Source organism: Pelodiscus sinensis, chromosome 29 (assembly GCF_049634645.1).
Source record: "Pelodiscus sinensis isolate JC-2024 chromosome 29, ASM4963464v1, whole genome shotgun sequence".
Taxonomy (NCBI): domain Eukaryota; kingdom Metazoa; phylum Chordata; order Testudines; family Trionychidae; genus Pelodiscus; species Pelodiscus sinensis.
This window is the reverse complement of record NC_134739.1, coordinates 13,599,987-13,623,740: the sequence shown is the minus strand read 5'-3', so window position 1 is coordinate 13,623,740 and position 23,754 is coordinate 13,599,987. Positions and strand designations below refer to the sequence as shown.

General features: G+C 57.0%; 1 protein-coding gene across 3 annotated transcripts; it reads right to left on the bottom strand.

Moving 5' to 3' along the window:
- Positions 1-626: 626 nt before the first annotated feature.
- On the bottom strand, positions 627-16,637 carry SP2 (Sp2 transcription factor). 3 transcript variants are annotated; one of them, XM_075911640.1, is made up of 9 exons: positions 16,491-16,551; positions 13,023-13,211; positions 12,306-12,468; positions 7,452-7,528; positions 5,546-6,484; positions 4,373-4,673; positions 2,274-2,448; positions 1,972-2,165; positions 627-1,673 (listed from the first exon to the last, which is right to left on the bottom strand). In XM_075911640.1, the coding sequence occupies exons 4-9, from the start codon at positions 7,512-7,514 to the stop codon at positions 1,573-1,575; spliced, it is 1,773 nt and encodes a 590-aa protein (XP_075767755.1). In that variant the 5' UTR covers positions 7,515-7,528; positions 12,306-12,468; positions 13,023-13,211; positions 16,491-16,551; the 3' UTR covers positions 627-1,572. The 3 variants fall into 3 exon arrangements, with proteins under 3 accessions (XP_075767755.1, XP_075767754.1, XP_075767756.1); XM_075911639.1 differs by lacking the exon at positions 13,023-13,211 and having other exon boundaries at positions 16,491-16,611; XM_075911641.1 differs by lacking the exons at positions 12,306-12,468; positions 13,023-13,211 and having other exon boundaries at positions 16,491-16,637.
- Between the last annotated feature and the right edge of the window lie 7,117 nt (positions 16,638-23,754).

Genomic DNA, 23,754 nt, shown 5'->3' with positions numbered 1-23,754 from the left:
ACCCGCAGCGGGGGGTGAGGTCCGGCCTGCTTGCACCGAGGATCCTTTTTGGGGTGAAGGTCGGGAGGGCTAGAGACGCTCTGGGCAGCAACTAAAGCTCTTTGGGACAAGGACGGTCTCATTCTAACGTACAGCACCTTGCACAGCGGGGCCTGAATACGAACCGGTGTGGGCAGGGCATTGGCCAGGGACTCAAACCCCCTAGGTCCATCCCCAGCTCTGCCTCACTTCCCCTCTGGGTGCTGCTCTCTCCCCTCCCAGCTTGGGCAGACTGTGAGCTCTTTGGGGCAGACACAAAACGTAGCTGGCTCCAGTGGACGGGGCTGAAAACTCAGCCAATCTCTTGAGGCTAGCGCGATACAAACAAGGACCGGGCCACCCCCACTAGCCACCTCGCGCTCAGCCCTTCTCCCCAGCAGCGGGTCACTTCCTGGGCGTCACGCTTACGAGACAGCATCCTTGGCTTCCCACGGCGGGTTTGCCTCTGGCGGTGGCATTTATTTAGCACGGAAAACACCTCTTGGCTGCCTCTGCACCAGCTGGCCAGTTACACAGTAAGAAACCAACAGCTCTGTCACTTCATTCATAAAACATAAAACATACCTCAAGCCGTTACAACCAAAACATAAAGTGGATTTTTGTTTTTAATTTAAAAGCTCAAAAATAACAAGCCCCATGTTTTTGAAACATGTAATAAACACAAAAGCAATATAGTCTATGATACAATATACACTATACACAGTGATGGGCCGGGGCGAGTCGGCCTTACGGGCAAAAGACTGAAAGGATCAAGATTCAAAAGGGAACGCCGTGTCACTTGGAAACGAGCAGGGAAAATAAATCAGCGGAGAGAAGAAAACCTCTTCAATGCATTATTGGAAAGGAACGTTAGAGGTAAAGGATCGGGCGGGGAGATTATTAAAGGGGAGCAATTAAATAAAAAAGCACTCACGGTACAGTGCTCGTACGTGGGAGGTGGGCGCATAAGGCAACAATTTCCATAGAAAAAAAGGACCTTCCAAAGGGGTTCATATAGAGAGATATTTATAGATATTTATAGATTTTAAATATAAAGTCGGAATGTGCTGCGGAGCGCGGGGCGGCTGGCTATGGAGTGTTTGCCCCCCCACGGCGTTGAAGCTTCAAAGCGCAGAGCGTGGGGGGGTCAGGAGAACGTTTCTCCGGCCTCCCTGTGCCGTTTCCACGAGGCTGGCACGGCTGTGGTCGTTCAACACCCCCAGCCCGCGGCGCGGCGAGGAGGGTCTGCCGCTCGCACCCCCGGGAGCATGTTCCTTTGGAAAGAAGGGCGTCTCCGCCGTCCCTGCCCCCGCGGCCGGCTCTGCGGGGGAGGAGCTGGGTTCCCCAGGACTTGCTGGAAGGTGGCGGGTTTCCCAGGAAGGAAGATCGGCAGGGACTCTTGTCCCCCTGCAGACGCCTCTGGGAGGATACCAAAGGCAGGCGGGCCGCAGAGCCTCAGGCTGGCTGTCTGCCCGGCCTCCACGCCGGCCCCTTGCAGGGACTGTCCGAGCAGTGCGGGGCGGAGCGAGCGGCCCCGTGGGGCGGCCGCGCGTCCTACAAGTTCTTGGTGACCAGGTGGGTTTTATAGTGCTTCGTCAGGTGGTCGCTTCTCATGAAGCGCTTTTGGCACTGAGCGCATTCAAACCGCTTATCACCTGCCAGGAAGGAAGAGCCTCGGTCAATGCGCCTGGAGGCCGGACCCCCCGCAGCCAAGCCCCGGGGACGACAAGCGGAAGGGTGCACGGCGCCCCCTTGTGCCGGGAAGGTGGAATTCACCCAGGCGAGGGTCCCCCCCGGCCTGCAGAGCTGCCGGCCCGCCCCTCCCTGGCCGGAAGATGGCAGATCGGCTCCGGGTGGCCCCGCCCCCCCAGCACAGCGCTCGGCGGGCAAGGCGGCCGCATGCTGTGGGCTCCCGAGGGCAGCGGACGCGGGGGAGCGGCGCTGAGCCCCGACCTGTGTGCGTGCGGGCGTGCCGCTGGAGCTCGTCGCTGCGCGTGAACCGCTTCCCGCAGAAGACCCAGTTGCAGACGAAGGGGCGCTCGCCCGTGTGCAGGCGCACGTGGGCCCGCAGCAGCGAGGTCTTGCGGAAGGTTTTGCCGCACTCCGGGATGTGACAGATGTGCTTCTTCTTGCCTTGATCCCCGGACCTGGTGGGACGGGAAACCGGCAGGACCGTTACGGGGCAGGCAGGGGAAGGTCGCCCCGCCAGGTGCCTCTTGCCCAAGCGCCTGCCCCACCCCCTGCCGCCTGCTCACCTCTTCTCCCCGTCCTTGCAGTTGGGGCAGGTGCATGCCATGCGCCGCCTCTTCTCCCCCGGCTGGATCTCCCCGGCCAGCGCCTGCTCCATCTGCAGCTGGATCTGGGTCGGGCTCAGGCCGCTGATGGTCAGGTTGCTGCCAGACACGTTTTGGACGGTCAGCTGCTGCTGGCCTGCGGGGAGAAGCAGGGGAGAAGGGTACTGAGGCTGCTGCTCCGCAGGGGAGATGCAGCCTCCCCCTTCCCCACGCAGGCAACGCTTAAGCCTTAAAGGGAAAGGACCCAGCTCCGATAACGGGACCAGCCCTTGTGTGACACCCCCAGACCTCTGCCACCCCAGCATGCAGGGTCACAACGGCCTCCACCCGCCCTGCCCGTGGTGCCAGCCCTGGAGGGGGAGGCAAGTCCCTTTTTTCGGAATATACTGTGCGGTTTTTCAAAGTTTTCAGTTTAACCCTTTCAGGCGGGGAACGGAGCAGGAAACGAAAAAGAAACTTTGAAAAAACGTGCAATATATTTACAAAAAAGCGGGACTTACCCGGCACCCTATGGGGCCAGCGCCAAGCTCTGGCTTCAGGGACACGGGAGCCGGGGCCACGCCGGGACTGGAAAGAAGAAAACCGATGTCAGTGTCAGGGCACGGAACGGATCCCCCCGGGCTGCGGGAGGACAGAAATCCAACATCTGTCAGGGCTGCCGAAAGAAGCCAGCTCTGCGGTTCGCAAGTCAGATGACGTTCAACAAGGACAAATGCCCAGTGCTCCACTTCGGGAGGAACAATCCGTGTCTCTCTCAGACCGGGAAGCGACTGTCTAGAAAGGAGCCCTGCAGACAGGGATCTGGGGGTCAGAGTGGACCACAAGCTACATAGGAGTCCACAGTGAGAGACTACTGCAAAAAAACCAAACATCATTCTGGGCGGCGTGAACAGGAGTGTGGGGAGCACGTCGTTCTCCCGCTCTACTCTGCGCTGATTAGGCTCAACTGGAGTAGTGCTGCCCAGAACTGGACACACATTTCAGGAAAGCTGTGGAGAAATTGGAAACGGCCAGAGAAGAGCCACAAAAATGATGAACGGTCTAGAGAACACGAGCTGCGAGGGAAGACGGAAAGAACTGGGCTTGTTTAGTCTGGAAAAGACAACAGAGAGGACATGATAGGAGCGTTCAAGGACTTAGTTATTTGGGCATTGGAAAAAGTTCAGGAAAGGGCAACAACAATGATTCGGAGCGTGGCCTTATGAGGAGAGATTAATAAAAGACAGGGACTTTTCAGCTTAGAAAAGTGGAGCTTAAGGGGGGCTAGGATAGAGTCTAAAACATCACGGCTGGTGTGGAGAAAGTGAAAGTTATGCACTTGCTCCAAGAACACAAGAACTAGGGGTCACCCAACGACATGGAGAGGTAGCAGGTTTAAAACAAACAAGAGAAAGTATTTTTTCCACACAACGTACAGCCAACCTGTGGAACTCCTCGCCAAAGGATGTTATGAAGGCCAGGACTTTATCAAAAAAAGCTAGATAAATTCATGGAGGAGAGGTCCATAAACAGTGTCCCTAGCCAGTTTGTCAAAAGCTGGGATGGGCGATGGGGAGGGATCGCTTAATGATTCCCTGCTCCGTTCATTCCTTCAAGGGCACCTGGCGTTGGCCGCTGTCGGCAGACAGGACACTGGACTAGATGGATCTTTGATCTGACCCAGTCTGGCCGTTCTTGTGTTACATCTTAGCCCTCACGCAGGCGGACTATCAATCCCTGCGTTCGTGAACGCTGTAGTGCAGAGGCTGTGAAGGGGAGCACAGCTGATCTAACAGGCAATGCTTTGGCAGGAAAAGCCCAGCGAGGGCACCCTCAGGCTGCAGAGAGACGCTGTTGGGCGGAAAGGGATTGTAGGAGAGTCACCCCCCTGCACTACTCTGTCCTGGGCACCAGAGCTTGGCGTTACAGACGGGCTCCAATTTGCAATCGATGCTGCCAGCGAAGGTGCCCGCCGTTTGATCAGAGGGCGCTCGGGTGGCTCCTCCTCCCCTGATCCCGCTCGTCCCCCCGGTCGGCCTGCTTCACCGCCCTGCCCCCAGCCTGGAGCGGGGCCCACCCACCTCCCGTGTTGGTGATGGTGACAGGCACTCCTTGCACTTGGACCCCGTTGATGTTGATCGTCTGCATGGCCTGGGCCGCGGCCGCCAGCTGAGCCGCGTTCAAGCTGATGATGCCCCCGGCCGGGGCGATCTTTGGCAGGGTGCGCTCTTTGCGGGGGGTGGGCTTTTTGCAGCTTCCCCCGGCTTGGGGGCTGCCGGACACAGGGCTGCTGCAGGAGGTGGTCGAAGGGGCCACGGTCACAGCCGGGGCTTCCTGGAGCAGCACGGTCTGGAGCTCCCCGGACGGGGTTTTGAAGTAGACCTGAAGGAAACGAGGCAGAGAATCAGATCCGCTGTCGCGCGGCGAGCACACAACGACGGCCCTGCACGACCCGCAGGCTTCGGCTCCAGGCCACCCCACGCCCATACCAGCCTGGCAGAACCGAATGCAGCCAACATACCCACAGCCAGCCCGCTAGAGGAGCCCTCTGCGCCCTCCCAGCACTGGGGCTGCCCTGCCTCCCTCCCCAGGGCCTCAGCCCTTCTCCTGGTAAGAGAGGTAAATAAACCCAGGGCCGTCCTCAGACGGCTGCGTAGGACTCCCGAAAATTTGGGGCACCGCTGGGACAGCAGGTAAGAGCAGGTCGGCTCTCCACACCCAGCGCTGCACACTTAGGCCGGGGCCGTATTCAGAGCCAAATGGGCCAGCGCGGCACAGTCTGTGTGAGGGAGAAGTTATGGGGGTGTCTGTGGGGAACTGTAACTCTTCACCGCCGTGAGGCAGGCGGGCAGATTGGTATCCTTTGCCCCCCACCCCCAAAGTTGCGAGCCTGGGCTGGCGCCGCACCTGCTGCATGCAAGGCTCTGTGTTTTGCAGCAAGGGGGGGCGCACGCCAGTTTAATACAGCGCAGGGTCCTGAGTAAATCTTCCGCCCTTGGGACCCTTCCACCCCGGGACACATCAAGCCACCACGCTTGTGTAACGTGGAAATCTGGGCTGGCAATTTGCAGCCCAATAGGAGACGCTCCCCAGGCATTTCCAGACACAAGCCCCACCCACAAAGTGGCTCCTGTCGCATGCAGCCCCCTCCAGCCGGCTCTGTCTTTCTTGAGCCACCCCGGGTGCAGGCCGTGATGCTGGATGGAGCTCTCAGCCACAGAGGTGCCCACCAGAAAAGGCTGAGGGTGCGGTACCTGCGTAGGCGTCGGCTCAGCCGCCTGGATCTGAAAGTTCTGGGAGGACTTCTGGGGGACGGTGGGCAGCGTGGCTGAGGCCGCCTGGACCACTCGCAAGGCCTGCTGGGGGATCTGGACCACCTGCTGCTCTTGCTTGGGTTGCACCACTTGGACCTGCTGCACCACGGCCGGCTGGCCCGAGCCCGGACTCTGCACGATCAGCAAGTTATTTCCTGCCTGGATGATGTTCTCGGCCGTCGTCTCAATCAGCACCGTTTCCACCTGCTCAGCCACCGCCATGGCCGTCGTCTGGGCCGGCGACAGGGCTTTCTTCCTGCTCTTCTTACAGGGCTTGGCTGGGCTCTCGGTCCCACCAGGGGCCGGAGCGCCGGGGTCGGCGGTGGCGTTCACCAGGTTGTTCACAGGCAGGGTGAGCGTCAGGTTGCTGCCGCCGCTCAGCTTGACGACGTTGCTTGCGCCCTGCACGGACGCCGGCCCGGCCTTGTGCGCCGGGGCCGGCTTGATTGGCACAGGCTTGTGCGCGGAAGAGGAGGGGGTGATGATGGCTTGGTTGGTGCCGGGAATAATCTGGATCTGGTTGGCGAGGTTCTGTTGGACCTGGATGGCCTGGCCCCCCGCAGTCTGGTACTGGATGTTGGTGGACGAGCGGGCCCCTTTGTTGATCACGGTGGGGTTCTGGATGGCGAACACCAGCTGCCCCCCCGGATACGACGTCCCCAGCTGAGAGCCCTGGATCTGGAAGAGGTTCCCTTTCGAGGACAAGATCCCAAAGCTGTTCTTACTGGAGCCCAGGGGGACTGGCGCGGGTTTGATGGGGACCAGCTTGCGCGGCGTGGGCTGAGGCGGGGCAGGAGGAGCGACTGCAGCTTCCACCGCGGGCGGGCCGATTTTGCTACATGTGGCGGCGAGCAGGGCTAGTGGAGATGGCTGGGTGTCCTGGAGGAGACAGGGACGAGAGACGGGTTTGAGCTGAGATCAGTTCCGACGGGGTGTGAACACAAAGCGAGCGGCTAAGGTTTCTGGACAGCTGCCAGTGCCTTTGATCTCAAAGCATCTTACACATCCGTACCCCTCCCACCGCCGGCGGGGGCAGGCTGCTGTTACTGGACTCATTAAGCAAATGGGAAAAATGAGACAGGCAGAGGGGAAGGGACATCTCCAAGGCCACAAAGTGAGTCAGTGGCAGAACGGGGAAGAGAAACCAGGAGACCTGGCTTCCAGTCCCATGTTTTCCAAGCCATCCATCCTGCCTTCCAAATCAACAGCCCCAAGCTCTGCAGCAGCGGTTTCCAAAGTACGGGTCGTGTCCCGGCACTGGGTCATCGCGCTGTAGGGCGACGAGAGGGGATGCTAAAGCAGGCTTCCTGCCTGTCCCGGCACCGTGGACCACGCGGCGTCCCAGAAGTGGCCAGCAGCCGGTCTGGCTCCCTGCACTGCCGAGCCCCACCCACAGAAGGGGCAGTGCCTTCGGGTGAGAGCAGCATACAGAACCGCTTGCGAGCCTCTGCCTAGGACCCAGACCTGCTGCCGGCCGCTTCCAGGACAGGCCGGAAACCTGCATTAGCACCCCCGCTGCACCGCTGACCGGGAGCCACCAGAGAGAAGCCCGTGCCCCAATCCCCTCACCCCATCCGGAGCCACCTCCTGCACCCCAAGCGCCTCAACCCCGGCCTGACCCTGGAGCCCACGCGCCAATCGAAAGATCTAATAATGCCGGGTCGTGGGGGACACGTTTTATTCAACAGGGTCGCGAGAAAAAGCGTTTGAAAACCGCTGCCCTCCAGGGGGCGCCGCAGGAGGCGCTGACCCCCCGAGGGCACCGCAGAGCAGCCCCCCCGCCCCCGCCCAGCACAGCCCACAGGAGGGAGCTCTCCGTGCCGCGGCCCCGGGCCAGGCCTCTCACCTGCGCGGCGGAGGCAGCAGGCTGCAGGTATTCACTAGGACTGACTGCTGCAGTGGCGGCCATGCTGTCCTCTTGGTCTGCAGGAAGGAAACACACGGAGGGAGGAGTGAGCCGAACGCTGGCAGCAAGGAGAGTCGCCCTCTCCATCTGCAGCCCGGCCCCGGGGGCTCCAGCCCTCCGAACGACTCTCGCCTTCCCGAGGCAGCCCCGCTGGCCTAACAGATGGCTGTTCCTGGCGGCAGGAAGTGGGGACGTTCAAATGGCTGTAGATGACTAACTGTAACCACTGAACATTTCGGTGCGGGGTGGCAGCTGGTTCCCTGGGAGCCGGCTTTTAAGCTGGCTCCATGTGCGTACCGGCTCCCGCCTGCCGCCCCGGGTTGCTGCCTCTGTCTCAGTGGCAGCCGTGCGGGGCGTCAGGCGGCTGACCAGGAACAGCGTGTAGCCATTTGGGTAACCGTTATGCTCACCCGGCAACCTTCACCACTCACTGCTGTTTGCCTGGGCTCAGCTTAGGGCCGAGAAGTCGACAACTTGCCCGCTCCTGTCCACGGGGCGTGTAATGGAGAAGCACAGGCGTGTGCATTAAGCACTATCAGCAGTAAGCTTTTCCCTGCCGACTAGCACACTGGAAACCTCCAGCGATTGCTGTCAGGCTCTGATGCTGCACAACAAGAATGCGGTCTCCAGTCTGAGCACTCAAATGGCTGTTACTGCAATAAGCACAGCTGAAAAGATTGCCTTTTTACAGGCTTAAATTGAACGAAGTCAGGGTAAGACCCTCCTAAATCCTCAGAGCTTGCAGAGTAGAAAGACGTTTCGTTCCTGATCTTTCCTGTGGCACATTCTCCCATCATCCTACCTAACGTACTTGGGACGACTCAGTAACGCTGTATCATCTACCCCTAGGAGAGCTTTTCTAGGCTCGATGTTACAGTCGCTGGCAGGGTAACCCGCTGAAAGGTGGTGTCATGGCACATGAGGAACACGGCTGTTCACAACCACGCTCCCATCTCAGACACACAAAGCCTTAATGGTCTGGCTTCCGCCGTCAGAAATGCTGTCGAGACCCTGGCCCCCACCAAAAGCTGCACCCGCCCGAGGAAAAAGAGGTGGGCTTTGCATCACTTGTAAGGTCCTAGTATGGACAAGGAAGTTTGTAAAACCAACCTGGCACTGTCAAGCCTAACCAATAGATCATGAGCTTTTGTGGATAAAACCCGCTTGATCAGAGGAGCTGGAGTGGGAATTACCCAATCCAGAGTCTATGTAACAGCCAAAGCAATTACCTGTCAATGGTAGGGCCAGTGATAATGAAGCTAATTGAGTCAGGCTGGATGTGTCCCATTCACGTAGTTTCACTAGTGGTGAGACGAATTCAGGGAGGGCCTAAGATTTACCTCCACTAGCTAATACATGGAAAAGTCAGCCTACTCTGCCCCCACCCACCAAACCACCTTCCTTTCCTAGCCAAGACACAGCCTCCCCATGGGCAGAAGGCAAATGCTGAAGTGATCCGCCCACGACACAGAGAAGCCAAGTCTGAGCCAACAGGAAGGGGAAGTGTTTCGTTCCAGTTTGCTTCTCTTTGCTGCCTATTTACAACGAGAGGCGACGGGTTCTCACAGCGAAGCGTGGAATGATCACAGAATGGACAAACACGCTTTGTTCTCCACTTTGGCTACCAACCCCGGGGAGATACACGGTCTCCATGCACCCGGCACAGGCCAAGAGTCACAACAGTCAAATCAAGGATGCAGCACCCAACACCCTAGCCAGACGTGAGAAGACACCACAATGGAAGGGAAACAGAAAAGCAGGCCCTGTCTCTATCATAAGAGACACCCGGCACACAACCCTAAGTCTGCCTCAGCGGTGACAGGAGGGGAGGAAAGGAATACAGCACTGGCATGCCAGAGCGCGAACCCTGGGGTTATTTACCACCTGGTACAGAAGATCTGCCTACAGCTCTGGTGACTCAGACAAGCTGGATGGTTCTTGGCCAGTGCACAACAGTACTTTCTTCCACACTGCCTCTCGCGTACGGCAGGAGGCCTCTGTCACCATCCACAACCACGTCATTGACTTCTTCAAGCTCTCCTGGGCCAAGATCCTCTAAACAACTTGACAGCAGTTCAGCAGCTGGGATGCTAAGACCACGGCCCATCACGCTGATCAGCACTTATTGTTCTCATATGCGCCCGAGTCTGTCTGCAGCCACCTGCTGTCTCGTGTCCTATCTTTAGAGCAGAAGCTGTTTGGGGCAGGACTTCTTTCTGTTTTGTGTTTGTACAGTATCTAGCACCAAATAATGCTGAAATATATCTATTATGTATGTAGCTCTAACTGAATTGTATCAGCATTTCTCATAGCTGGGTCAATGGAGAGAAGTGGTGAATTAATATCTATTATTAATAATAAGTATCTAAACAAGGAGAAGGGAGAAAAATGTTTTCCTCAGCCTCTGAGGACAGGACAAGAAGCAATGGGCTTAAACTGCAGCAAAGGAGGTTTAGGATGGACATTGGTAAAAACTTCTGTCAGGGCAGTTAAACACTGGAATAAATTGCCTAGGGGGGTTGTGGAATCTCCATCACTGGAGATATTGAAGAGCAGGTTAGACAGACACCTGTCAGGGATGATCTAGACGGTGCTTCATCTTGCCATGAGGGCAGGGGACTGGATTTGATGACCTCTCAAGGTCCCTTCCAGTTCTAGGGTTCTGTGAATCAAATTAAGCAGCATGGCATGTTCTATTAGCTTACGGAGTAACTTAGGAATCAGTGTATGTCTACACTGTACCCCACACAGGCCAGCAGATGGTAATTCAGTTCAGGCCTAGGGGAGAGGCTGTTTGTATATTTCAGATGCAATTAAAATGCAGAACACTTAAGTGACCTCCCGTTTGCAGTTCTGACAGCCCTGCGCGTTACGGACCGGTCTTTAAAACTATTGTCAGTGGGGACAGACACAACAACTCTTGCTGGGCAATGCCGAACCTTTCCCCAGACAGAGCAGCAAAGAAACCGAGGTAGCTGGCTCCAAGCCAAGTCACCACCAAGTCCACTTCCCGAAGGTTCAACCAAGTCTCCCAGAGAATCAGTATGAAAAGCCCAGAGTCTGGGACATCAGATGGAAATTATCTGCCCCAGTTCTCATAAAGGAGCATCCGTTCCCTTCAAGCCAGTCTCGCTCATTCACTGGGGCAACCTCTGAGACCAGAGCATCAGATGTCTGCGCTCCACTGAGAAAGAGAGACCTTCCTCCCAGAAAACCAGGGGCTTGAATTGCCACCCGCCCTAAGGAACTGCACCCTCCCATCCAGCAGAAGCAGGAACTGCTACGGATTAACTTCCTGGATGGCACACGAATAACATTAAGTCAGGCCAAAAAAAAAAAAATCTGAAGCTCATTAGAGGCGGGGGGTCGTTAACCTTTATAAATCAATTAAGAGGATAAATGTGGAGAGAGAACGCGTCTTCCTACGTTTGCTGTTTGAACCCATGTTCATCTGACACCCAAACATTTCCCCCCCGTGTCCCCCGGCGACGGTCTGACATTTTAAACAGGCAGCAGAGTACAAATCTGTTTACAGCACGGTAAGATCAACGGGCTTCCAGGAGCCCATGTCTCCTCCCAGTTCAGATTTGGGGACAGAGCCGTTATTTACTAGGGCAGATGTTTCCAAGCCTGTCGTCTTCTGGGCTACGGACCCTTGTGAGAGGTAGGAGACGGGTCTCCTTGGCAAACTATCACCCTCTGTCATCATCTAAGAGCAGTTGCTGTGACCTACCCACTAAGAACATAACGGCCAGACTGGCTCAGACCAAAGGTCCATCCAGCCCAGTACCCCGTCTGCCGCCAGCGCCAGGTGCCCCAGAGGGAGGGAACCGAACAGGGAATGTTCAAGCGATCTCTCTCCTGCCGTCCATCTCCACCCTCTGACACACAGAGGCTGGGGACACCGCTCCTTACCCATCCCGGCTAATAGCCATTCATGGACTTAACCTCCATGAATATATCTAGTTCGCTTTTAAACCCTGTTATGGTCCTATAAGTCGCGGAATGACTCAGTCACGTTGTCCTTTTGATAACCCTCAACTACAGTCAAGTGCCAACTGGGAAAGAACGTTCCTTGAATATGTCAAAGGGTGCTCATTCATGACATTTCCACCCCTCTGTCCACTGGAGTCTGACTCTCCTTGCCACAGGCAGACTTGTGTGCAAAAAACAAGCACCCATCACGAGATAAGTCCAGTCTGAACCATGCATCTCCCACCATCAGATTGATGGTCTCCTGGTTCCTTGAGAGAACGATGAAACAAAAATACCTTGAGGACTGCTGGCTGAGGAGCTGTTTCTCTGAGAGATGTAAAACCCTGTTTAATCAGTTAACAGAGGAAACGTTAAGTGTAACCTGTTAACTCATTAAATGGGATCCCGGCCTGGGGACCACTCCAGCACGGATGGTGCAGCGTAGCTGCTGCACACCCACCCACCTCCTTCCCAGCCCCACATGGCAGGGGGGCCTGGTGGGGCTGTTCCCAGGCACCAGTTAACCATTACCCAGTAAGCATCACCCCCTGTAGACAATGCTTACCAGGTAACCAGTTACCCATTGACATCCCTACTTTCTTTTATCAAGTTAATTGAGCAAATACAATGGGGACTTGTTCCTGCCCCCGGATATACCAACAGGGACATCTGCACACTGGCTAACTGTCCAGATACAGACTCTTGAAGCATGCAAGCTGAGCAGTTCTCCAGACCTTCCTTAGCTTAGGAGGCATTTAAAAACTCCACAGGACTGCAATCTGAGCAATCAAGCTAGAGAACAAGAAGGAGAAAACTTACCAATCGCGCCAGCCAATGAGAACCCATTTCCAGCCAGTAGTAACGCCTGTTAGAAGCCAGCTGGAACATTCACACCAGCACGATTGGTAGGTTTTCTGAGAGGCGATTCCTTCACTTGTCACAAGACTTAATTGTTTGAAACTCTGCCATTATCTTCAACACTCTACAAGAGATATAAAGGGAAGAGCGCGTTGGGTTTTTTCCCCCCTAATGATAATTAACCCCTTTCATTGAGGTTCTGCCATCAGGGAATTTTCCTTTATATCTACAACTTCCTTCTCAGTAGAAAGAGCCTATGCAAATAAATACTCAGGACTACAGGTGGCAGAGTCCAATCTGGTCTACACAGGAAGTCTCCTGGGCGGATATGAAGACTATGCAAATGTAGAAGGTCCAGCTATCTATGGGACTTATTGCATTACTGTAGTATCCAAGTACCTCACAATCTTTCCTGTATTTATTCTCACAACACTTCTGTGAGGTAGGAAAGTATTGTCCCACTTTACAAATGGGAAACCGAGGCACAGATAAGCTTACCCAAGCTTGCAGGGAAGTCTGTGGTGAAGCAGGTCCCATGTTTCTCAATTCCTAAACTGCCCCCCCCCCCCCCCCAACCACTGACCTAACCATCCTTCTTACCCATATGGATCACATTGCATGGCTGGAGCTCACGTATGAAGACTACACCGGAAATAAAAAGCACAAAGGAACATTCACCTCACCAAAGGCAGCTTTTGTACAGCTGATCTCAATGAATCACAGAGTTAGGTAATGTGGCCCCATTCTTAGCGGGGACAGGGCCTAAAACAGACGATGTTCAAACGACTGAAAGTTGAGGACGGAAGCTTCCTCTTTTGCAGAGGACTAGAAATGTGTTTACTGCGAGCAAACAGCAGATTCAGGAAACTGAAAAATAATTATTAAAACCACAAGTCAGCTGGGGAGAAATTCATTTTATTTCTCAACCGGCATTCTGCACAACCGTTATTTATTATTTCTTTAGTGTCCACAAGATGCTTGGAGACTCTCACTCTTTACCAAGATGCACTTGGTAGCTGAGCAGAGCTCTGGTTCTATAGCGAAGAGGCACGCCAGGTAGACTGGGCCCAAAACGAAAGGCTAGCGGAGCACTTAGAACTGTGTGAAATGGTTAGCGAGCATTTACACTGAAGCACTTCCCTCGCAGCCCGGCAGTTGTGCTGCTGGAGCATTTTAAGTGTAGACACAGCCAAAAAGAAGTGACAGGAAAAGTATTTGTCCAGGGTATTTACTCTGTGGATTGACCAGCCCTTTGTGTTTAGATGGTTTCATCGTTACCCTGTAGAGCAATGGCTCTCAATCAGGGAAACATATTCCTGGGGGTACACCAACTCATCGAGCTATTTGCTTAGTTTTATAACAGGCTACATGAGAAGTTCTAGCGAAGCCATTACAATCTAACAGGTCTTACAATGAGTTGTTCAGACTGCTCTATATACGATACACTGCAATGTACAGACCACTATTTATTCAAATTGATTTTATAATTATTTGGCAAAAATGAGAACGCCATCAATTTTTCAGTACTAGTGAGCTGTGGCCCTTTTGTATTTTTATGTCAATCTGTAAACGAGCAGGTGTTTTTAAGCGAGGTGAAACCTGGCGTACTCAGACAAATCAGACTCTTGACAGGCGCACAGCTGTCTCAAAAAGTTGAGACTCACTAAGTACAAAGGAGAAACAAATGTTATGAATTTCAGGTCAAAGAGACCCATGCAATCATTTAGTCTGGCCCCCTGAACAACACAGGCCACAGAATTTCACCAAGCGGTTTCTGCATCAAACCACAACTTCTGGTTGAGCTAGACTGGCGCATACACTTGAGAAAGAAAATCCAATCCTGGTTTATTAGAAATCTGAAGTGACAAAGACTCAAATGCAGCCTTAGATAGGGCCTTCCAGTGGTTAATTCCCCTTCCTGTAAAACATATGCCTAATAAGTTATACATGATAAGGCCCTTATAAATACCTACCAGGGAACTGAAAATGTATATATACATTTTCCCCCCAGGAATTCAAAGGGTGTTCTCTAGCAAAAATGATTTTTTAAAATGTGTTTATTTCAACTAATCAGCACCCCCTTAAATACTCTTAAGTGCTTATCAGCGAGGCAAATTGTTTAAGATACAATGTTTAACCTGAGTGATTCCTCTAGCACCAAAACTTCAATGTGGTAGTTTGGAGTTTCTTTATCAAGTCTGATTTTTTTAACACCTTGCTTTTTCCCCCTCAAAGAAAGTTTTCACTATCATCAAACGTGCAACCGGCAGGCACATCAGGCTGCACTGAGACGACACAAGCCTTTTACTTTGCTATACATAAGTCTGCTCTACGGCTTTGTGCTCAATAGACTTTTTTACAGAAATCCCCCATCATAGTACTGTAACAGTGGGCGTACATGTGGCTACTGGTGTTTTTACAATATAGATGCCATGTTCTATAGGTGAATAGCTTCCAGACAGCGAGCACACATGCGCACACACACACCCCTCTCTCCATACGCAGACTTAACACAGACCCAACACAAAGATACTGTCTTGAGCTACTTGGTCCCACACTCTGGTCTCTAACTCTGTACTTCTCAGACTCCCTATCAAGACAGGAGGAGATATATGGAGGGTGCAGGAATTTTAACTGCTTGACGGTAAAAATGTGTTCGATGGAGCCCTTGGGACTCCAGCGGTATCAAGGAATGACACAGGGATCAGGCCCAACAAAGACTTCCATCAGCATCAGTCCTGCTGCACCCTGTGGCTCCCAAAGCAGGGGAGATGCTCCAGCACTATGCACCCAGGCACCAAGGATCCCTGAGGCCCCATGCACCCCTGCTGACTCCGCCAGTGTCATCCCATCCTACCCCATGTACAGCAGGGAAACACATTCCAGATCAATCCCCTCGGGCACCCTGCTTATCTCCTTCCCTGAGGTGCCTCACCATGCCCGTAGGTGCCATGAGCCCCGACACCCACCTCAGTGCACTTTGGACCATACAAACCCTGACCCCACTGTTCCTCTCCCTAGGAAAATGCAGTGAGGACAAAGCAAACCGCCGCACCCCCGGCCAATCCCAATGCCCCCAGTGCACGAGGGGCCACGCAAATCTCCCTAATCCCTGCCGATCACTAGTGCCTCCCAATGCCCAGCCCAATGCACCAAGGGGGGAGGGCATGCAAACCTCCCTGCCCCCCTAGTGCCTGGTGCCCCCATGCCCGGCTCAATGCATGGGGGGGGCATGCAAACCTCCCTGCCCCCGTGCCTGGTGCCCCCATGCACAGAGGGGGGGGGCTATGCAAATCTCCCTGCCCCCCCGTGCCTGGTGCCCCCATGCACAGAGGGGGGGGGGCTATGCAAATCTCCCTGCCCCCCCGTGCCTGGTGCCCCCATGCACAGAGGGGGGGGGCTATGCAAATCTCCCTGCCCCCCCCCGTGCCTGGTGCCCCCATGCACAGAGGGGGGGGCTATGCAAATCTCCCTGCCCCCCCGTGCCTGGTGCCCCCATGCACCGAGGGGGGGGGCTATGCAAATCTCCCTGCCCCCCCCGTGCCTGGTGCCCCCATGCACAGAGGGGGGGGCTATGCAAATCTCCCTGCCCCCCCGTGCCTGGTGCCCCCATGCACAGAGGGGGGGCTATGCAAATCTCCCTGCCCCCCCGTGCCTGGTGCCCCCATGCACAGAGGGGGGGGCTATGCAAATCTCCCTGCCCCCCCGTGCCTGGTGCCCCCATGCCCGGCTCAATGCATGGGGGGGGCATGCAAACCTCCCTGCCCCCGTGCCTGGTGCCCCCATGCACAGGGGGGGGCTATGCAAATTTCCCTGCCCCCCCCCCCGTGCCCGGCCCAATGCACGTGGGGGGGGCGGGTTGCAAGCTCCCCCCTCCCGCAGGCTGCGGGTCCCCGGGGAGGCGGGCCAACGCCGCCCGTCCCGCCCCCTCCCGGGCCCCGGAAGCGCCGCCCGCCCGAGCCGCCCGCCCCCTTCCGGCTCCCCGTTGCAGCAGGGTCGGGGCCCCTCCCCCCCCGGCTCCGGGGCCCCGGGCCCGGCCCCTCCCCCGCGCCCCGCCCCCCCGTCCGCGGGCCTCGGGGCGGGGCTCCCGCGACCTGCCCGCCCCGCCCCCCGCCCGGGGCAGCGGCGCGCGCGGCCTGCACAGACCCGGCTGGAGCGGAGGCGGCGGCGGCTCCGACCCCCTCACGGCGCCATCTTCCTCCTCCTCGGCCGCCCGGGCACCGCCCTGAGCGGCCCGCCCCCTCAGCGCCCGCACGGCCAATCCCCGCCCGACCCGCGCGCCTCCCAGCCAATGGCAGCGCAGGCCGCCTCGGGCGGGCCAATCGGGCTCCGCTATCGCCTGACTGACGTCCGCCGCGGTCAATCGGCCCCAGTGATGGAACGCCAGCCGCACCAATGAAGGGCTGATTTGAGAATGACGGACGGCCGCGGAGAACCAATAAGAGGGCCGATGTCTGATTGACGGCGCTGCTTACCAGTAGACGGGAGACCAGACTTTCGCCCACTAGTAATTGATTGACAGCTGTGGGGGGGGGGGAGAAGTGGACTTAAAGTAGGCGGGATTTTTTTCAGTAGTGTTCCACGATTGGACACTGAAGAACAAGATTGATAGGTTCCTTAACCAATCAAAGAACGACGCTATCCAGTGCCTCCTCCTATTGGCTCCTCGCAATCAGCTGGGCCTTGAATTCTGGAAGGTTAATAGCAGCGACAGCTGTTCCGCCTCAGAGGTGGTTGCATTTCCCTGGCTGTTCCCCTCCCCCTCTTCCAATGGCCAGCACTTGTTCCAGATTGGCTGCAGATGGTGGGCAGCCAGCTGGGGCTGAGCCCCCCCCCATGCTCCCAGTGACTAACCCAATGGGTTTGTGGCTGCCGAGCCCCCCTGCAACATCTCACCCACCCGCCTCACCAGCCACTTTTGCAGCCAGTAGCCCCACTGCACCCTAGAGGTGGCTGCATTTCCGTACAGCCCGGCCCTCCTGGTACAAAAAGTGCTCTGGGATCCCGTGCGATGAAGGAAGTTACTTATTAATATGTAATCAAGGGGGTGCTATTCGTAACATTAAACACATAAGAAAGCAGCAAATAGACTGATAGCACGGTAAAGACTAACGAAACGTGTAGATTGTTAGTCTTTAAAGTGCTACCAGACTATATCTTGGTTTTTAAGTTTTTCCTGTTACAGACTTAATTCGGCTACCCCTCTGAAGCTATCGAACACCTAGGACAGTATTATGAACTGTGCTGCCCACTGAGGCACTGGTGCTATCCAGATACTCAAGAACTGTCCTCGCTGCCAGGCGCCCACAATCTAAGAGCAAGGAAAAGGAAGTTAAGGGAAAGGTGGAACTTTGCTTTTTAAAATCCATTGTCCTGTTCCTGGCTCTATTCCTGAGGCCTACTACTCAACAGAGCTAAGGGCAAGATTGTCCAATATTCAGCACACAAAACTGGAAACAGATTTTTCAAAAGATTTCAACTCCTGTTGCGGCATCTAAACAAGGAGCAGATTTTTACAAATGTTCCGAATCTAGCAGCTCCCAGTGTGACGTGACCAGAGTATGGACAGAGGCTCATGTTTACGTGCAACAGCTAGACCTGACTTACCATCATCCCTTGTATGGAATGGAGCAGGACTGGGGTGGAGGCTCTTGAAAACTAGTCAGTTGAAACTGGCTGAAGAGGTCATTCGGAAACTCCAGAGGGAGTCAAATACTTGAGAATTTGCAAATCGGTTCTCAGGATTCTTGCAGTACTCGTTCTATCCTATGTGACACTGTGATTGCCAACCATGCGGTCTGCCCAGAGTCTGGAAACACAGGGAAAACATATTCTATGCGTTTGTTCTTCCTTCCTTTCTCTTTATAATAGTAAGGGCCCATCTGATTGCTCTGGGCATTCTCACAACAATTTAAAGAGAACACAGGGCCTTTTTTCTCAACCTTTTTTTATAAAGTACCCTCTTTTAAAAAAAAAGTAAGTACCCCTTTAAAAAAATTATAAGTACCCCCCTCCCCATACCTACAGTTTTCAGACACACACATTTTTTTTTCTACCATTGCAACCCATCTGTTTAAACAACTTAATCGTAGGCAGGCAGGCGATGACATTTTTGGGTGTAAAAAAGTACAAACGCTGTAAAAAGTAAAACAAAAATTCAGTTTTCTTCAAATTTCAGTTGTGGTGACGTATCCCCCAGACTTCTGTTGAGTACCCCTAAGGGTCCTTGTACCACTGGTGGGGAAACACTGCCCTAGCACATGTTTGGGTACCACACGAATCCAATATTAATGGGTATGGATTAATCATACATGTTCTTGCCCACCAATAAAAATCATAAACTCAATCCCTGGTGATATTTATGATTATATTAGCTATACTGCAGTAACTTACTAGCCTCTGGCCTGACCCAGGACACCACTGCGCTAGGCATTAGACAACACAGAACAAAAAGATGACCCCTTCCTTGAAGAGCTTAAACCTAAGGGCCTGATCCTGCTCCCATTAGATGGGGACTAATTTAGCTACAACTGCTCAAGAGAGATCTTGGAGTCATTGTGGAGCGTTCTCTGAAAACATCCACTCAGTGTGCAGCAGCCGTCACAAAAGCAAACAGAATGTTAGGAGTCATTAAGAAAGGGATAGAGAATAAGTCAGAGAATATCTTATTGCCTCTGTATAAAACCATGGGACACCCACATCTGGAATACTGCGCACAGATGTGGTCGCCTCATCTCAAAAAGATCTACTGGCATTGGGAAAGGTTCAGGAAAGGGCAACAAAAATGCTGAGGGGTTTGGAGCGGGTCCCATAAGAAGAGAGATTTAAAAGACTGGGACTTTTCAGCTTAGAAAACAGGAGACTAAGGGGGGATAGGATAGAGGTCTATACAATCATGACTGGTGTGGAAAAAGTGAATAAGGAAAAGTTATTTTCTTATTGCCACAGTATAAGAACTAGGGGTCACCAAATGAAATTAACAGGCAGCAGGTTTAAAATGAACCAAAGGAAGTTTTTCTTCACGCAGTGCACTGTCAACCTGTGGAACTCCTCGCCAGAGGATGTGGTGAAGACTAGGACTTTAACAGGGTTCAAAAAAGAACTAGATACATTCACGGAGGTTAGGACCATCAACGGCTATTAGCCAGGAGGGGTAGGAACAGTGTCCGTAACCGCTGTTTGTCTGGAAATGGATCACAGGGGAGGGATCCCGTGAGGATTCCCTGTTCTGTTCCCTCCCTCTGGGGCACTGGCAGTGGCCACTGTGGGCCGACAGGACACTGGGCTGGATGGGCCTTTGCTCTGACCCGGTCAGGCCGCTCTTAGGTTCTTGTGTTCAACAGAACTCGCTGGGGCCGTCTGTCCCAGAGCCTGGCTCCTCCCTCAATGGGCCGACCCAGCTCCCAGGACACCAAGAGAAAGAGCAAGGTGGGAGCTGCCAACGGGCCAGACGCAAAGGTGCATGTGGGCTCCTGTAGGGCAGGATCATGGGGGCGGAGGAGCAGAAGCGGGTTCCAGGCTGGACTGTCATTGACAGCCGCTGTGCTGTGCCCCCGGCCTCCTGGGGGAAGAGCCATCAGATCCCCAGCAGCAGGACTTTATTCTTGTGCGTGTCTCACCCGCAGGCCCCTGCGTCCGGACAGCCGCCTGCTTGCCACACACGAGGGTTCGGTTCTGCAGCGGACCGAGCACGCCGCCCCATGGCCTGCCGCCTAGCCTGGGCCTTCCTTGTGACTTCTGGTGCCCTACGCAGCCCGAGCACCGAGTGGGCAGCGGCTCTGCAGGGGGAGGGGCTGTGGGGGCAGGAAGGCTGGCGGGGGGTCGGCAGAAGGGGCTGTTCGCCACCCTGCCCCCGATGCTTGTAGCCGGCAGGGGCAGGCGGGGTTGCAGGCTCCTCCACGGAGCAGCCCAGCAGTGGCCCGCCGGGTTTGGCAGGGCTGAGATGGGACGCCGGGGTCCTGCAAAGTGAGCCAGCTCTTCCTGGAGTTTGGGGGGGGGTGCAACCAAGCCCCTCCCCCCCAACCCAGAGAGAGGGGGCATTTGGGCACAGCGCTCGCTCCCAGCTGCACACCCCCCCCCCACCCCGTTCCTGGAACTGGCTTCCCCACGGCAGAGTTTTGCTCGGATTCCGGCGGGCGCCCGGGCTTTGATCTCGACCTGCTGGCTGCGGTGGGGAAGGCGGGTCCCGACCTGCCCCACACGGGACCACGGCCTAACGGGCTGAACACAGGAGCTTCCTCCCACACACTGCTGGCTCCCTGAGCCCTTAAAGCCTCAGGGCGAGGTGGGGGGCAGGAGAATTGGAGGGGCCCAGGGCCCGAGTGACGGAGAGACTCAGGGGAGGCCCTGGCTGGCCTAGACCTCGGGGCACGAATCTCCCCAAAAGTCCACACTCCTCTGGCGTCCCAAAGGCACAGGGTGGGGGAGCGTCCCGCTCCCTCGGCCAGCGCCTTGTTTGGGGGGGCAGGGAGCCCAGAGGGGCAGGGTGGGGGAGCGTCCCGCTCCCTCGGCCAGCGCCTCGTTTGGGGGGCAGGGGGCCCAGAGGGGCAGGGTGGGGGAGCGTCCCGCTCCCTCGGCCAGCGCCTCGTTTGGGGGGCAGGGGGCCCAGAGGGGCAGGGTCGGGAGGGAGCTGCCCTGGAGCCAGAGTTGTGGGGGGGAATAGGAGGAAATGGGCGTGCAGGGAAGCCGCCTGGAGACAGTCGGAGATTTGAGCTTCTGTCGAGGAAACAAACTGAGAAAATACCGGACAGAGAAATGTCCAGTGTCCCCGTCAGCACGTTTCATTATTTATCATGAGGATCATGCGTGAGCGTGTCCACCAGCCGGGCGAACGCAGCTACGCAGTAGAGAGCAGGGGGGCGGGGTCCCCGGGGCCGGACTAGCCCAGCACCCCGCCGGGACCGTGCGCGGGACGGGCAGCACCCCGGGGTCTGCATGCGCCTGGGCCAGCCCCGCTCCCTGCCGGTCTGTTCCCCACCCCCACCCCCACTCCCCACTCCCCGCCCCCGGCCACCCCCACTCCCCAGACCCTCTCCCGGCCAGCCCCTCTCCCCACTGGTCTGTTCCCCCTCCCGCTCCCCGCCCCCAGCCAGCCCCATTCCCCCCGCCCCCCTCCCGGCCAGCCCCACTCCCTGCTGGCTGGTTCCCCCCCACCCCGATGTCCCCCAGCCAGCCCTATTCCCCCCGCCCCCCCTCCTGGCCAGCCCCACTCCCCGCCAGCCGCTTCTCCCTCCACTTCCCTCCTGGCCAGCCCTGCTCTCCCCGATCCCCTCCCAGCCAGCCCTGCTCCCTGCTGGCTGGTTCCCCCCCCCCCCCCCGACAGCCCCACTCTCCCCAACTCCTTCCTGGCTAGCCCTGCTTCCCGCCAACTGATACCCCCCCCCCCCCGATCTCCCCTGGCTAGCCCTCTCTTCCCAACCCCCTCCTGGCCAGCCCCGTTCCCTGCTGGTTGGTTCCCCCCCCCCACTTCCTTCCCCCGGCCAGCCCTGCTCCCTGCTGGCTGGTTCCCCCCAGGCAGCCCCGCTCTCCCCCCAACCCGCTCCCAGCCAGCCCCATTCCCCACGGGCTGGTTCCCGCCCCGGCCAGCCCTGCTCTCCCCCCCATCTGAGATCAAGTGTGTCCGGTATTTTTTTGAAACCATCTGGTAGCCGTAACAATCACCGGCAGCGAAGCGCCCCCGCGGGGCATCGGAGGGGCGGGAGGTCCCGCTGGGCCTCGCTGGAGGGAGTGGGGTGCGGTGAGGCCGGAGGGGTCTGAGGGCAGCTCTGATCTGGGCAGGGTCGGCGTCGGCCGCAGCCCAGCGGGGAGCCTGGGTGCTCGTGGCTTGAGCTCTGGAAGTCCTGCCCCCCCATCCCTGCTGCCATCCCCAGAGCCCCCCATTCCAGCGCGCCCCATGCTGGCGGCGGGAGGCCCCCTGTGAAAGCTATAAACCCCTCCCAGGCTGACATCAGGAAACGCTCCCGAATCGCCCCGGGGCTGCACCTCTGCGGTCCCTGGCAGCGCGAAATCGCCGGCGGAGGGGCGAGCGTCGTAGGGGGCGGGAGAGGCCAGCCCAGGCCAGACGCCGAATTCCAGCCACCCTTGCTTTCAGGCAGGCAGTGCTGCCTAGTAATCAGCGCTCCGGGCGCAGAGGCCTGGGTCCCTCTCCTAGCTCTGGGGGGCGTCACCGAGTCACATGTCGGGAGGCGGGAACCTGCCACCCCTCCGAGACCCTTCCCTGCCAGAGATCTTCCACCCCGGAGCGGGCGCCCGAATCCCCGCCGAGTTCGCTAGGCTCCGTCGGCCGATTCCCCCTCCTTAGCTCGCTAGGCCCAGCCGCCCAGGCTGCATCTTTCCAGCCGGCGCTTCACCTGCCCGCTGCTGTCCAGGCAACGCCGGGGGGTGGCACCCTCCGAGCTCAGCAGCAGAACGGACTTGGGGCAGTGCCCCGCTGAGCTGGGAGAAGGGCAGGCAGTCCGGGGGAGGTCTGGCCGTGGTCGCCCTGCCCGCTGCCCAGCGCCCCAGCGAGGTTCAGCCGCGGGAAATAGTACTGTCTCCTCGGCGTCACCGCCGCCCCAGAGCCCCGGGCGTCATTCCAGCCGGGCGCGGGGCTTTTGCAAGAGCAGCCAGAGAGCGACACGCAGCTTTCACCTGCTGCTTTTCCATCAGCAAACCTCAAAGCCCTTTACAGAGTCACCTGATCCCTGTCTTTCAGGTGGGGAAACTGAGGCACAGCAAGCCCCCCCCCCCCCCGGCCAATGGCAGAGCTGGGATTTGAACCCCGGGCGCAGGACTTTAGGCTGCCACGCTCTGGCCCAGCCCTGCCATTTTGGGCCCTCTCTATGTTCTGCCTTTAATGGAGCCAGGGGACCACAGCCTAAAGTCAGACAGGACCCCCCCCCCCGCCTCCCTGTAGGGCCCCTTTGGGCTCTCTGTAGTTAGAACCTGCAGTCCTCCCTCAGCACAGTGATGCTGGAGAACCCCCGGGGAATGTGGCTCGGGTGGTCTCTCCCATGGGGACAGGCCTGCTGCTGCGGGGGGGGGGGGGGGGGCAGTTGTCCTGGAGCCTGGAGAATCAAAAGGCCCAAGGCTTCCAGCCCCCACTCCCACAGAAGCAGTGACAGTGGGAATCCCGGCCCTTTAAATCACCGCTGGAGTGCCGCTTGGCACGCTCTGGGCAGCTCTGAGGGCTCCTGGGGGTTGGGCCGGCACTCACTCTGGGCGGGGCTGCCCTCAGCCCCGCCTCTTCTGCCTGAGGCCACGCCCCTTCCGGGAGTGCACAACCACCCCCCCACCTTGCCCAGCAAGTCCGTCGCCCCCCTGCATGGGGAGCAAGGGCTGTTGCCCGCGCGTGACTGTCGATGCGCAATGGGGGGGGCATTCTGGGTCGCCCACTTGCACCTGCAGCTCCCGATGCCTCCAGGGGCCAGCA